The 12,007-nt window shown below is 30.9% G+C and overlaps 1 protein-coding gene across 12 annotated transcripts in view; it reads left to right on the top strand.

Annotated features, from left to right (window-relative positions):
• Ndae1 (Na[+]-driven anion exchanger 1) overlaps positions 1–9,944 on the top strand; it is a 69,646-nt gene extending 59,702 nt beyond the window's left edge. For 3 of the 12 annotated variants that reach the window (XM_076415230.1, XM_076415228.1, XM_076415229.1), the window contains exons 17-25: positions 74–223; positions 287–382; positions 440–679; positions 1,729–1,856; positions 1,910–2,111; positions 2,169–2,399; positions 4,727–4,920; positions 6,437–6,548; positions 9,158–9,941. In XM_076415230.1, the coding sequence (XP_076271345.1) occupies positions 74–223; positions 287–382; positions 440–679; positions 1,729–1,856; positions 1,910–2,111; positions 2,169–2,399; positions 4,727–4,920; positions 6,437–6,548; positions 9,158–9,232 (1,428 nt within the window). In that variant the 3' untranslated portion in view covers positions 9,233–9,941. Of the gene's footprint in view, positions 1–73; positions 224–286; positions 383–439; positions 680–1,728; positions 1,857–1,909; positions 2,112–2,168; positions 2,400–4,726; positions 4,921–6,436; positions 6,549–8,967; positions 8,990–9,157 lie in introns of all 12 variants that reach the window. The other 9 variants (XM_076415223.1, XM_076415225.1, XM_076415232.1 and 6 more) reach the window with 7 other exon arrangements.
• The last annotated feature ends 2,063 nt before the right edge of the window (positions 9,945–12,007 follow it).

The following is a 12,007-nucleotide window of genomic DNA, read 5'->3' as shown; positions in this document are numbered from 1 at the left end:
ACATTAATATTTTTTTTTAGTTCCTGAACCATCAATCTTAATTATTTTGCTAACGATTCCCTGATTTTTTCAGAAACTTAATGGAACTTTGGTCGGGCCAGGTTGTGACGTTCCCCAGTACGCCCCTGATGTATTTTTAATGTCCGTTTTATTATTTCTGGGGACATTTCTGATATCCGTCGAACTGAAGGAGTTTAAAAACTCCCTCTTTTTCCCATCAAAGGTTCGTGGAAAAAAAATTAAGACCCTATCGATCTTATCAGATGTTAATTAAAGTTATTTCCAGGTCAAACAATTCGTTAGCGATTTCGCTGTCATTATAGCGATCATCTCCATGACGCTGCTGGATTTTCTAACGAATATCCCAACTCCAAAATTGCAGGTAGGTCCATTAAATATAATGTTATGAAAGTTTCATGGCTATATCTTTTTTGTACAGGTTCCCCATGAATTTAAACCTACATTGCCCGGCAGAGGTTGGTTAATATACCCATTTAACGGCAATCCCTTTTACTCGATACCATTGGCGTTACCACCGGCTTTACTAGGGACGATTTTAATCTTTATGGACCAGCAGATAACTAGTGTTATAATTAACAGGAAGGAATACAAGCTGAAGAAAGGTTGCGGTTATCACTTGGATTTGTTTGTGTTGGCTATATTGATTCAGATCTGTACGGTAAGTGAAATACATTTTCAGATAATTTTTTTTTATTAATCTCCTAGAACATTAACAATCTGCCCGTGGTCAATAAGAATTATTATAGGATTTCAGTTATATAATATAACCATTTTTAGATATGGAACATCACTTCAGTAAGTGATCTACTGTACAACTTATAATCTAAATCTTATTCTAGATGTTATCCTAACTTATTATAATAACTATTCTAGCTTATTCTAGAGATTATTAAATCTTACTTTGTGTGTCTATCAACCAGTTCGTATGGTAGTTTGCGTTTGAGCCTACATCCTTCATTGTCCTCGCGCACATTTAACTGTTTGGCGAGTACATTGGGATGCACTAATAGTCTTTCAGAGTACTTCGCACTCACAATCCGAATCATACTCATTATGGGTTCTGTGGGGATATCGCGCTTATCGCGTTTGTTGGACACTTAATATTGGACATCGACGATGACCTCTGGAGAAAGTTATTGTCCATCAATAGCCGCTACCTTTCCCCATATTTATCAGATAATTTACGGATTTTATCCAGAAAGAATGGTATAACTTTTAAGGCTTTGTACGAACCGACCTATTTTTAGGTATCTTTACAAGAAGTGAATGTCGGATCGAGTAGTAGTCACAAAGAGCAAGCTCTGGAAAATATGGGGTGTGGATTAGCACTTACTATTTTAGTGTTTTCACCGGTTTTGCAACATATGTTTAATCGTTTTCAAGCTGAAAAATAATATTGTTTTGTCTATGTTCGTATTCTAGCTATTTTTCCTGTAGTGATAATCTTAAACGCATCAATTGTAGTCGATAGCGATTTCCCATATACCCAAATTTCCCAAATACTTCAGCATGTAACAATAACATATATAATTAATATCAAGTACTTTTCTGCACATAAAAATACGTAGAACTCAGTAATCTTTGGCCTATTTTATTTTTTAATACCTTTCCGTACTGGAATTATTTTTTAGAAATGCAAATAACCTTAAATAATTATTAAGTGTTGTTTATTATGCCTCAATTATTATATTTTCATTCTTTTTATAGGTTATGGGTTTACCGTGGTTTGTTGCTGCGACAGTTTTATCTATAAATCACGTGAACTCTTTAAAACTTGAATCGGAATGTGCTGCCCCTGGTGAAAAGCCTCAATTCCTTGGTGTGAGAGAACAGAGGTATTTATTAGCGTAACTTTAAGGTAGGTTCTTTTACAGTTTCTTATTTTCAGGGTTACCCATATCATGATATTTTTAACTATCGGTTTATCGGTATTTCTGACACCAATGCTTGGTCATATTCCCATGCCAGTGCTGTTCGGCGTTTTCCTGTACATGGGAGTGGCATCACTGAAAGGATTACAGTTCTTCGACAGGATTTTAATCATGTTTATGCCTAACAAATATCAACCGGATTACATGTTCTTAAGACAGGTATCAGTCGAGCTACGCCCGACATCCGGATACATCTAAAGCTCGATATTATTGCAGGTTCCTATTAAGAAGGTTCACATATTCACCCTGATCCAGTTAGCTTGTCTGATTTGCCTGTGGTCCATCAAGTCCTTCAGCACCACCTCCATCCTGTTCCCGTTGATGTTAGTGGTGATGATCGGCATTCGTAAATCCCTAGACCTGCTCTTCACTCGTAGGGAACTGAAGATATTGGACGACGTGATGCCGGAAATGACGAAACGTAATCAGATGCTCAAAGACGAAGAGGTGGGCATTTGCGGGAAGGTATCCAGGTTTTTCCTGGGTCCGAAATTGGTAAAAAAACGAGAACACATGTACAAGCCCTGCTCTATTAATGAGAAAGAAACGATTGCCTAAATATGGTAAAAGATAACATACACTGGTAAAACTAACAGCTATATCACAACATAATAACGCACAAATTGAAAATAAACTTATATTAATTCAGGAAATAAAAAGACAGTTTTAATTTAAATAACACCTATAAATAGTTGTCATATTGAGACAGATATTTAATTGGTAACTTTTCTAACTTTTGTAATATCTATAGAAAATGTATTAGTTTGTATTAGCTGAGATATGATGATAATTTTGAAACTGAAATTGCTCTGGCTTTGCACATACCCATTCTGAAGGCAGTCTTTCACATGTTGTGTTAGAAAGGTAATAGAAAACGCTTGTTGTTGACATTGGTAATTTGTTCTAGCCTTTTGTGTACTTTAAAGTATAGATTTTCAAATGTTTTACGAAACCCCTAAATTATATTTAACTAAATTTGTTCAAATTCTTCCCCCAGTTCTATTTCCAAAACAAGAAAGTACTAAAATATTCATTATTGGCCATCATTTATAATTTATCATCTATCAGTAGCAAAATGAAGCACCGTTACCCTCAAAATTATCTTATCAATATGAGTCTTGAAATGTGTATGTGTGAACCTAGAGTACTTTTTGTTTTATAATATCGTTTGCTAATAGATACAGTTGCATAAATACATAAATATAAAAAACTGGTCTTTATTCAAAAACTTTTTGACACTTTTTGAAATTTTTTAACTCAGAAGAAACTTAAGAATTATATTATAGTTGAAAACAGATATATACCAAAACATATCTTGTGCTTGTGTTGTGCTTTTATACGCTTAGATACAATTATTTAGTAAATTAAAACCAAATAAAGAAGGGTGCGTACGATATACAAAAGTTAGAACAGAATTCAAGAATCTGTTAACTACTCTATTACCAGATATGAAACATTAAGTTTGTAGAAGTTATGATAATTAAATTCGTTGATGTTTTTGTGAGAGTTATCCTGAACAAAGGAGGCTTAGTCAATTAGAAACATTCCAAGTTAACTTTGTGATATTATTCAAGTGGAGAAATAACTGCAACTTTGTTTTTACGTTTTAACTTCTTCTATGTATAGGAACTTACATAAGCTCAATTTAAATAATAATTCGGCTTTAAAATATAGTATATTGTTATTTAATTCATACAGTAATGATTTTTCTATACCTAAGTACCGCGGGGTTAAACAGTTGTAACTTTACTAGTCGACATTTTGAAAGAAATAAGGAACAATAAGTTTGAGTAAGTTGAATAAAAATAATTGTAAGTGTTGTATTGTAAAAAAAATTAAAACTTTTTAACAAAGTTTAAAAAAAAACTATTGTTATTGATCTATTCTTTCCATATTAGGATAATAAAATCGATGTCTTTCAAAAATACTAGCAGTTTATCCAGTTTAAGATCGATAAATATGGATATAGCTTGTTAAATGGATTGCTACGTTGCAACATTAAATTTTATGACATTTTAAAGGTAGGACATAATTTGTCAATATATGATTCGCAATTCATTATGTATCTATTTATCTCATAATATCCTGTTACATGATGATCCGTTCTTTTAAAACATATGAATTTTCCCATTGTTACAAAAATTTGACACCTCTCCCTCGCCCCCTTCCACTCTTATTGTTTTATATTCTTTTTAAATTAATTTCTAGTTTAGGTTGTATTTAAAATGCCTTTCTTAAAGTACAAAATGTAATCAATCATCAATAATAATAATATAAGATGGAGTTACCACTGTTTGCTTGAGTGCTACAAATATACTTAAAATAAAGTTGCAGTTATGATGTTAAACTGACTATAAGTATTTATAATTTCTTATCAATCACTCATTGATATTGATTAGTTTATATAACGATACTTTGTTGATTTTTTGTTTTCTGTAAACAGTATTTGTTAACTTATTTCTCTTGTAATATATCCTTTTTAGGTTTAACATGGTTTTAGTTTTATTTGTTAGCACCATACTGTTTTTATTTAGTTCTCATTCACGTATCATCACGGTTCTAGCGCTAGCATGCCTCAAAACTAGCATGACGAGCAGACATTTTGTTTTCTTTCGGCTAATCTTGACGTTGTTTGCTGTGATTTGATTTAGTGCCTCTAGTGCTACAGTTCACCTTTGGTTCCGCCACATTTTCATCTTTTTTAAGTTAAGTATACGCTGATGGTCATCGGATAGGCGTGTGGGAAGCTCAAGCGAGTGCTGGTGTTATTTTAGGGCGTCGTGGAGCCGATTGAGCTGGAGCGCAACGACGAGAACCTTAAAATACCATTGGCTAATGGAAGTATCATGAACATACCGCTGGCGTCGATCAATATCTCCGAAGAAGTGAACAAGACAGGAATTTGGAAACATGTTAATGATGATGGATCGAAGCCAGACAGAAAATCAACGAATGAAAAGAAAAAGAGGTAATTGAATTAATACATAGCCCTATCGAACGGACAGTGGACCAACGTCATCTGAATTGATGACGTCAGAATGTCGCAATGCTGTCTCATCAACACTGAGTTTTAGTTCATTTTGGCTTTGACATAACAAAATTCTAATCTAAATAAAATACTGAAATAAAAATACTGTTATCAAATATAATTTATTTTTAACACTACAGAACATCAGATGCAAATATTATCGAAATACTTAAAACTACAATTAATTATACAGTTATAATAGTTTGTAGATTAGAGTTGTATTTTATTATATTTACATGAAACTATTTTCCCTACCACCTATGGGTTAGAGATCTGGGCGCGTTTTTTATGTAGTGATATTCCCTGGATGTCTAATCTACCTAATCAACAATTGTATATACAAGTAACATATTTTACTTTCAATAAAGCTAATATTGCCTACTAAGCGTAAATAGTTCTGGTTGACTTCGGTACAATGTTAACTTGTAAAGTCATTTTAATATTACTGTATTTCTCCTTAGTTTGTACTCTAACTACTTACTACATTCCACCTAATGCATTTGCCATGCATCTGAAAAGCAGTTAAATATTATTTCTCTCCTCACACAGTTTAACCAAATGCTCATGTTTATTCTAAACAATCACACATATAAAAATATCTTTCACACGCTACACTAAGATTTCCTACAGTTTTTTTTAAGTTACATCATTTGTTAGTTTCGTCAATGTATCAGATCGAGTTGATCCAAACCAAAGTAGTTATTAACCATTCCTGTTTCCAGCATAAAGAACAATATACTTGCAATGAATTATTAATAAATATTATGATTAATAAAACATAATTAATTGTTGTTCCAACGTGTACATTTTTTCATCAACTTTTATTGCCTTAACATTATTTTTATTATTATGTTGCTACGAGTCACCATTGGGTAGGTATGTAGGTCCCATTCTGAAATATCCATGTATAATTTAAATATACAAATTAAAATAATAGGTCTTCGTTAATTTTATTTTATGACTTTGAATATAATATTCCTTTGAAAGCAATGTGTGGAAGTTACATAAGACCACTTCGTGGGTTATCTTTACACCATTTAAATCCTATATTACCCAAATGTGTATGAAATATGTTCTACGACCTTCAAAGAGCTGCATATCTCTAAGCTTTCTATGGGTACTTCCCAGACTAACAGTTTGAAATTGTTCGTATTAAATTATGTTTATATTGATAAAACTATTCACTGTTTTTATACATTGTATAATACATTAAACATTTTGACGCGAATTCACTGTTATTTTGAATAGACTATAGCTGTTTGATACGTTTTATTGATCGATCACAGATGGCGCTGGTAATATAAGTTATTTGCCTGTTGATCTTAACTCGAAGAATAGAAAAACTGTATATGTTTTGTTTTGTTGTTTATTGATCTAGTTTACCAAGCGATCCTTTTAAATTGTTCCTAACATTTAACTGTACTAAAATTAATTATATTTTCAATTATATTTTTAGTCGTTTTAAGAAGAAGAAAGCGTCTAAAAAGGAGGAGGAATTAAAGCAAAAATTGGAGAAACGTCTGTCCGTGATGAAGGAGGAGGAAGAGGAGGAGGGCATTTTGATTAAGGTGAATGACGTTGCGCTACACCTATGAAAACAACTCGACGTGCTTACGTTAGGACACATTTTCACAAACACTGTAGCCGCTTGGTGAAAATCTCGATACACTGACAATACAGTTTAACCAAAAATATTTCATATCTTTTTTAAACTTGATACTGCCTTATACGATGCTATACTTCTTCTACGCCTTTGTAGAATATATAACAACACCCACACAAACCTACTTATTTTTGTAAGTATTTTTATTTTATTAAAGTGCCCATTTAAAATATTTCAGGTCCAACCTCGATATAACTATAAGTTGCTTCGTTTTGTTTGCATGTTATTGTTTTATAATAGCTAATCAAATGATGAATATTTAAAATAATAATACGTATAATACATATGTATATATAGTACAAATGTGTATATAGTATATACATATAATACATACCAGAGATGAGGACGTTTATCAATATATTTGATGCCCTGAACTCAGATCTTCAAACCCTTTGTTAGGATTAGTAGGTCGAGTTCATGCATGATGGCAGCACTGTGCTCTTATAGCTGCTGTCAGCTGTCGCCGTTGTATTAAATATCATTAGGAACTTTTTCTTGTGATGTGATTGTGCTTCGAAAACTATAAAAATGCAGAGATAAAGTGTCGTTCAATACAAAGTGTTTATGTTACCTTTGTGTATGTTATATGCTCGGTGATGTATTATATGCTTTTGTCTGATGAATGTCGTCGGTGAAATATAGCAGTGATCTACTGCCAACTTGTCCAGGTACAAGTGCATAAATACCTTTGAACTTAGTCTTTGTCACCGGCGGCAAATGAAACTGATTTTGCTATGACAAGAGTATTAAAATCCTTTGAAGGATTTTACAAGGTTAACAAAATGTGTGATGAAGCAGTAGCATGGGCATCATTTCAAAGTGTTATTCACAACTTTCTCGGTAATCACAAATCACAAGTACGTAATTTGTTGTTTGTTGCAAAACTATAACAAAATTGCACCTACAATATGTACATAAATGCGTGAAACATGTCCCAAGCCGTACAAAAGACTCACTTCAAACTCTGTTTCTTTCTAATTTATAATTTTTAATTTAAATTTTTTTATTATTTAATTAATATATTGTTATTAGTCGTTTCCGTCTAGCCTACAATTTGTCTTTATGCTAACTTAAATCTAGGTATATAAATAGGAAGACCCATCGGCCCTATCTCAGTCTCTGGGGAATTAATGTTTATACATGTCACTGCTGAAATTTTTAAAGTATGCATCTCACTACACAACACTACACAAGATCAGATTCCTTTGAGTCTGTGTCCTGTTCTGGTGGTATTCAACACTTGCAATATTTCAATATTCGTATGAGAATGGAGTCTTTCCTCATGCCCCCTTAAAATTTTCTTGATTTCTTGACTGACTGTGGGTATCTGAAGGTTTCGATATAGGTAATCACTTCTATAGTATTTGGGTGTACCCACAATACCTCTCAGGACTTTGTTCTGAAAAATTTGTATTTTATTTATGTTACTCTTTGCAGAACCACCATAATTGAACTCCGTATGTCCATATAGGTTTCAGAATTTGCTTATATAATAGCAATTTATTATGTACTGATAATTATATAATAGTAACAATGCAAAAATACCAAAATAATTAAATATTTAGGAAACTAGAACCAATTCTAAACGATGTGCTGCTGATTTGGATTCAACTTCCTAATTTAATTTATGGATGCTCAGGTCCAAAAGCGTGTATACTTGTGTAAGCATTGTGTAAGCATTGTAGACAATCATAAAGAAATGATTACCTCCTCATTCGAACCAAATCTCTTATCACCCAGCCATTTCTCCAGGTATGGAAACGGAAATAGTAGCTGGGAGCTAAATCTGGGTAATATGTAGGATGCAGTAGCATTTCGTAGTGCAATTTATGATCCATTTTTAATATTGTGAAGCTGTTACCTAAACGTCAGATAATCATTAGGTTTAGTTCTTCGACTAGAAATCTTAGACAGAACTATGGTTGTATTGTAAAAGTGAAAAAGGCCAAATAGTTCGTTATTATATTATTATTCTATCCACACGGTATTGCTGTCTTACTGTAATAAAACATGGGAAATACTTTTAGTAAATTAAGATATTCTGATACTATTTAACTTTAAAATGAAAATATAATTCTTGATTATAACTTTATAAATTACTGTAACATAGTTAATACAAGAAAATCTTTCATATTGCATGTTATAAATAATAAAACTTTATATTATAACAATTTTATTACGGTAATTGTTAATATTCATTAAATTCAATATTTAGTGTGTATTAATAAAACAAACATATTCATCATTTGATTTTTCTCTGTACATACATGTATAATATATATTTATAGAATAGAGAAAAAATATACATATTTCCTGATTTTCAGCGTCCAAATACTAAGGAAAATGGTATATACTTCAAATCTGATTATGCATGATTTTCTTTTGTTTTTTGCATGGACACTAGATATTTTTTAATATATTGTTCCAATGTTTTTGTTATATTTTAAACGTCTTTAATATATAATTTTCCTGCGATAACATCCGTACTAATTATTTTTCTCCTGGCATTTCTAGTATGAGCATATATCGGATATAACGCACTGGAAGAATAAGAAAGACCTCCGGAACTCAAAGGAAACTCACCTATAACATCTGTTAGAACGTTCGTTATTTAGTTTGCTTCAAAATAATATACTGCCTGTTTAAAACAATGATATTTTTTCACAATTTTCCTCTCTATAATTATAAAATTATCTCTTAAGAATATATCAACTAAAAATTATAAATAAATACAGCAATAATTTAAAAAATCCTCATATAACATACGAAATAACGTATATATTGTTGTAACTAAGTTGATATAAAAGTCTTTGTGCAGTAGAAGAACATATGAAATAATTATTATATGATTTGAATCTAATATACTAAAAAACTATATGATATATAGTTTTTGGTTGATATTAACCTATATAGGTATATTAGTGAGCAACATAAGCTCAACATATTTATATTAAATTAATTTAAATATACCTTTGGTCATTGTTTTTTAAATAAAATACTGTAGAAAATATATTTTATCTAATCTAAATATAAAATTAAATTTAACTCAATATACGAAACTGTATGAAATTATTTATATTACTATAATATGGACATTCATTATCACAATCAGTACCACAAGAAATTATCTTTTTATCCAATTTTTTAATTTTAATAGTGACATAATAATGAGTATTCAGTTAGAAACGTAATTCATTAGTATAATTAAATAACATAAATGAATAAATACAGATATTTTTGCATTATTTCTTAAAAAAAAAACATTTTAGGGCAAAAACTAATCCATTCATATTTAACCGATGATATTTTTGTTAAAACTGTGTCGATTTTTTTGTATTTTATACACTTAAAGGATATTTTAATAAACTACTTAAATGGTGGATGTATATTTTATTAGCAATGATTAGACAATGTTTACATCGTATTATTATTAGAAAGAATATTGAATGAAATATAAAATTTCACCAAATTAATTGTATTTTTTCTTCATTATCATTCAAAATGTCTTTAGTCCGTCTAAAACAACAGTAATCTGACGTCATCAAAATTTATGACATCGCAATGTTGTTTATCCACCTTGGTTTTTAAAATATTTTGGCTTTGATATTTAACAAAATTCTAATGTAAATAAAATAATGAAACAAAAATAATGTTATAAAATACAATTTACTTTAACAATATAGTACATCTAATGCATATATTATCGAGGGGCTTAAATTAAAGTTAATTAAACAGCCACAATAGTTTGTAGGTTAGGATTATTATATTATATTTCGCTGAATTTATTCCACGCCCTATATAAAGTTCTAGGTGCGTTTTCTGAGTAGTGCTATCCTCTAGAGGCCTAAACCACCTAATGAATAATTCTATATCCAAGTAATATATTTTATTTTCATTAGAGAGCATATTTTTCTATTTACGTTTGTTTTTCTTGTTTCCTTCGATGCTGTGTTTCCATCTAATGTTTCTTTGTCATTCTTGCCATATCATTTAATCAATATTTACCTCTTAAGAGAGTTCCTATCCATTCACTCCCTGTGCATTTTATCCAACTGCTCAAGAAAATAAAGAAAATATGGTTCTAATTATATAAATTAGTACTAATTCTGCATGTTTTAGACTTGGGACCTATATGGTGGCTTAAATATAAACTATTGGCGTCCAGATTGGAGCCAAAGTCGTTGCACCTTACGAGTTGAAGCTTTAATAGTGAAATATTTTAACCAAATGTTCAAGAAAAGAAGAAAATATGGTTCTAATTATATAAATTAGTACCAGTTCTGCATGTTTTAGACTTAGGACCTATATGGTAGCTTAAATATAAATTATTGGATTCCAGATTGGAACCAGAGTCATTGCACCTTACGAGTTGAAGCTTTAATAGTGAAATATTTTAACCAAATGTTCAAGAAAAGAAGAAAATATGGTTCTAATTATATAAATTAGTACCAATTCTGCATGTTTTAGACTTAGGACCTATATGGTAGCTTAAATATAAATTATTGGATTCCAGATTGGAACCAGAGTCATTGCACCTTACGAGTTGAAGCTTTAATAGTGAAATATTTTAACCAAATGTTCAAGAAAAGAAGAAAATATGGTTCTAATTATATAAATTAGTACCAATTCTGCATGTTTTAGACTTAGGACCTATATGGTAGCTTAAATATAAATTATTGGATTCCAGATTGGAACCAGAGTCATTGCACCTTACGAGTTGAAGCTTTAATAGTGAAATATTTTAACCAAATGTTCAAGAAAAGAAGAAAATATGGTTCTAATTATATAAATTAGTACCAGTTCTGCATGTTTTAGACTTAGGACCTATATGGTAGCTTAAATATAAATTATTGGATTCCAGATTGGAACCAGAGTCATTGCACCTTACGAGTTGAAGCTTTAATAGTGAAATATTTTAACCAAATGTTCAAGAAAAGAAGAAAATATGGTTCTAATTATATAAATTAGTACTAATTCTGCATGTTTTAGACTTGGGACCTATATGGTGGCTTAAATATAAACTATTGGCGTCCAGATTGGAGCCAAAGTCGTTGCACCTTACGAGTTGAAGCTTTAATAGTGAAATATTTTAACCAAATGTTCAAGAAAAGAAGAAAATATGGTTCTAATTATATAAATTAGTACTAATTCTGCATGTTTTAGACTTGGGACCTATATGGTGGCTTAAATATAAACTATTGGCGTCCAGATTGGAGCCAAAGTCGTTGCACCTTACGAGTTGAAGCTTTAATAGTGAAATACAGTTTCAGGAGGACAAAGATCTGCTTTTTCATGGTTTGCAGAATATCAAATCAGTGTTTTGGGTTTCTGACGGTTTATAAATCTCAATGTCATCTCGTTTTT

The sequence above is a fragment of the Rhynchophorus ferrugineus genome, unplaced genomic scaffold (genome assembly GCF_030347505.1).
Source record: "Rhynchophorus ferrugineus isolate W39M unplaced genomic scaffold, kcgeb_rfMv2 rfM9, whole genome shotgun sequence".
Classification (NCBI taxonomy): Eukaryota; Metazoa; Arthropoda; class Insecta; order Coleoptera; family Curculionidae; genus Rhynchophorus; species Rhynchophorus ferrugineus.
The sequence above is the reverse complement of the archived record's forward strand: the minus strand, read 5'-3'. Positions and strand labels throughout refer to the sequence as shown.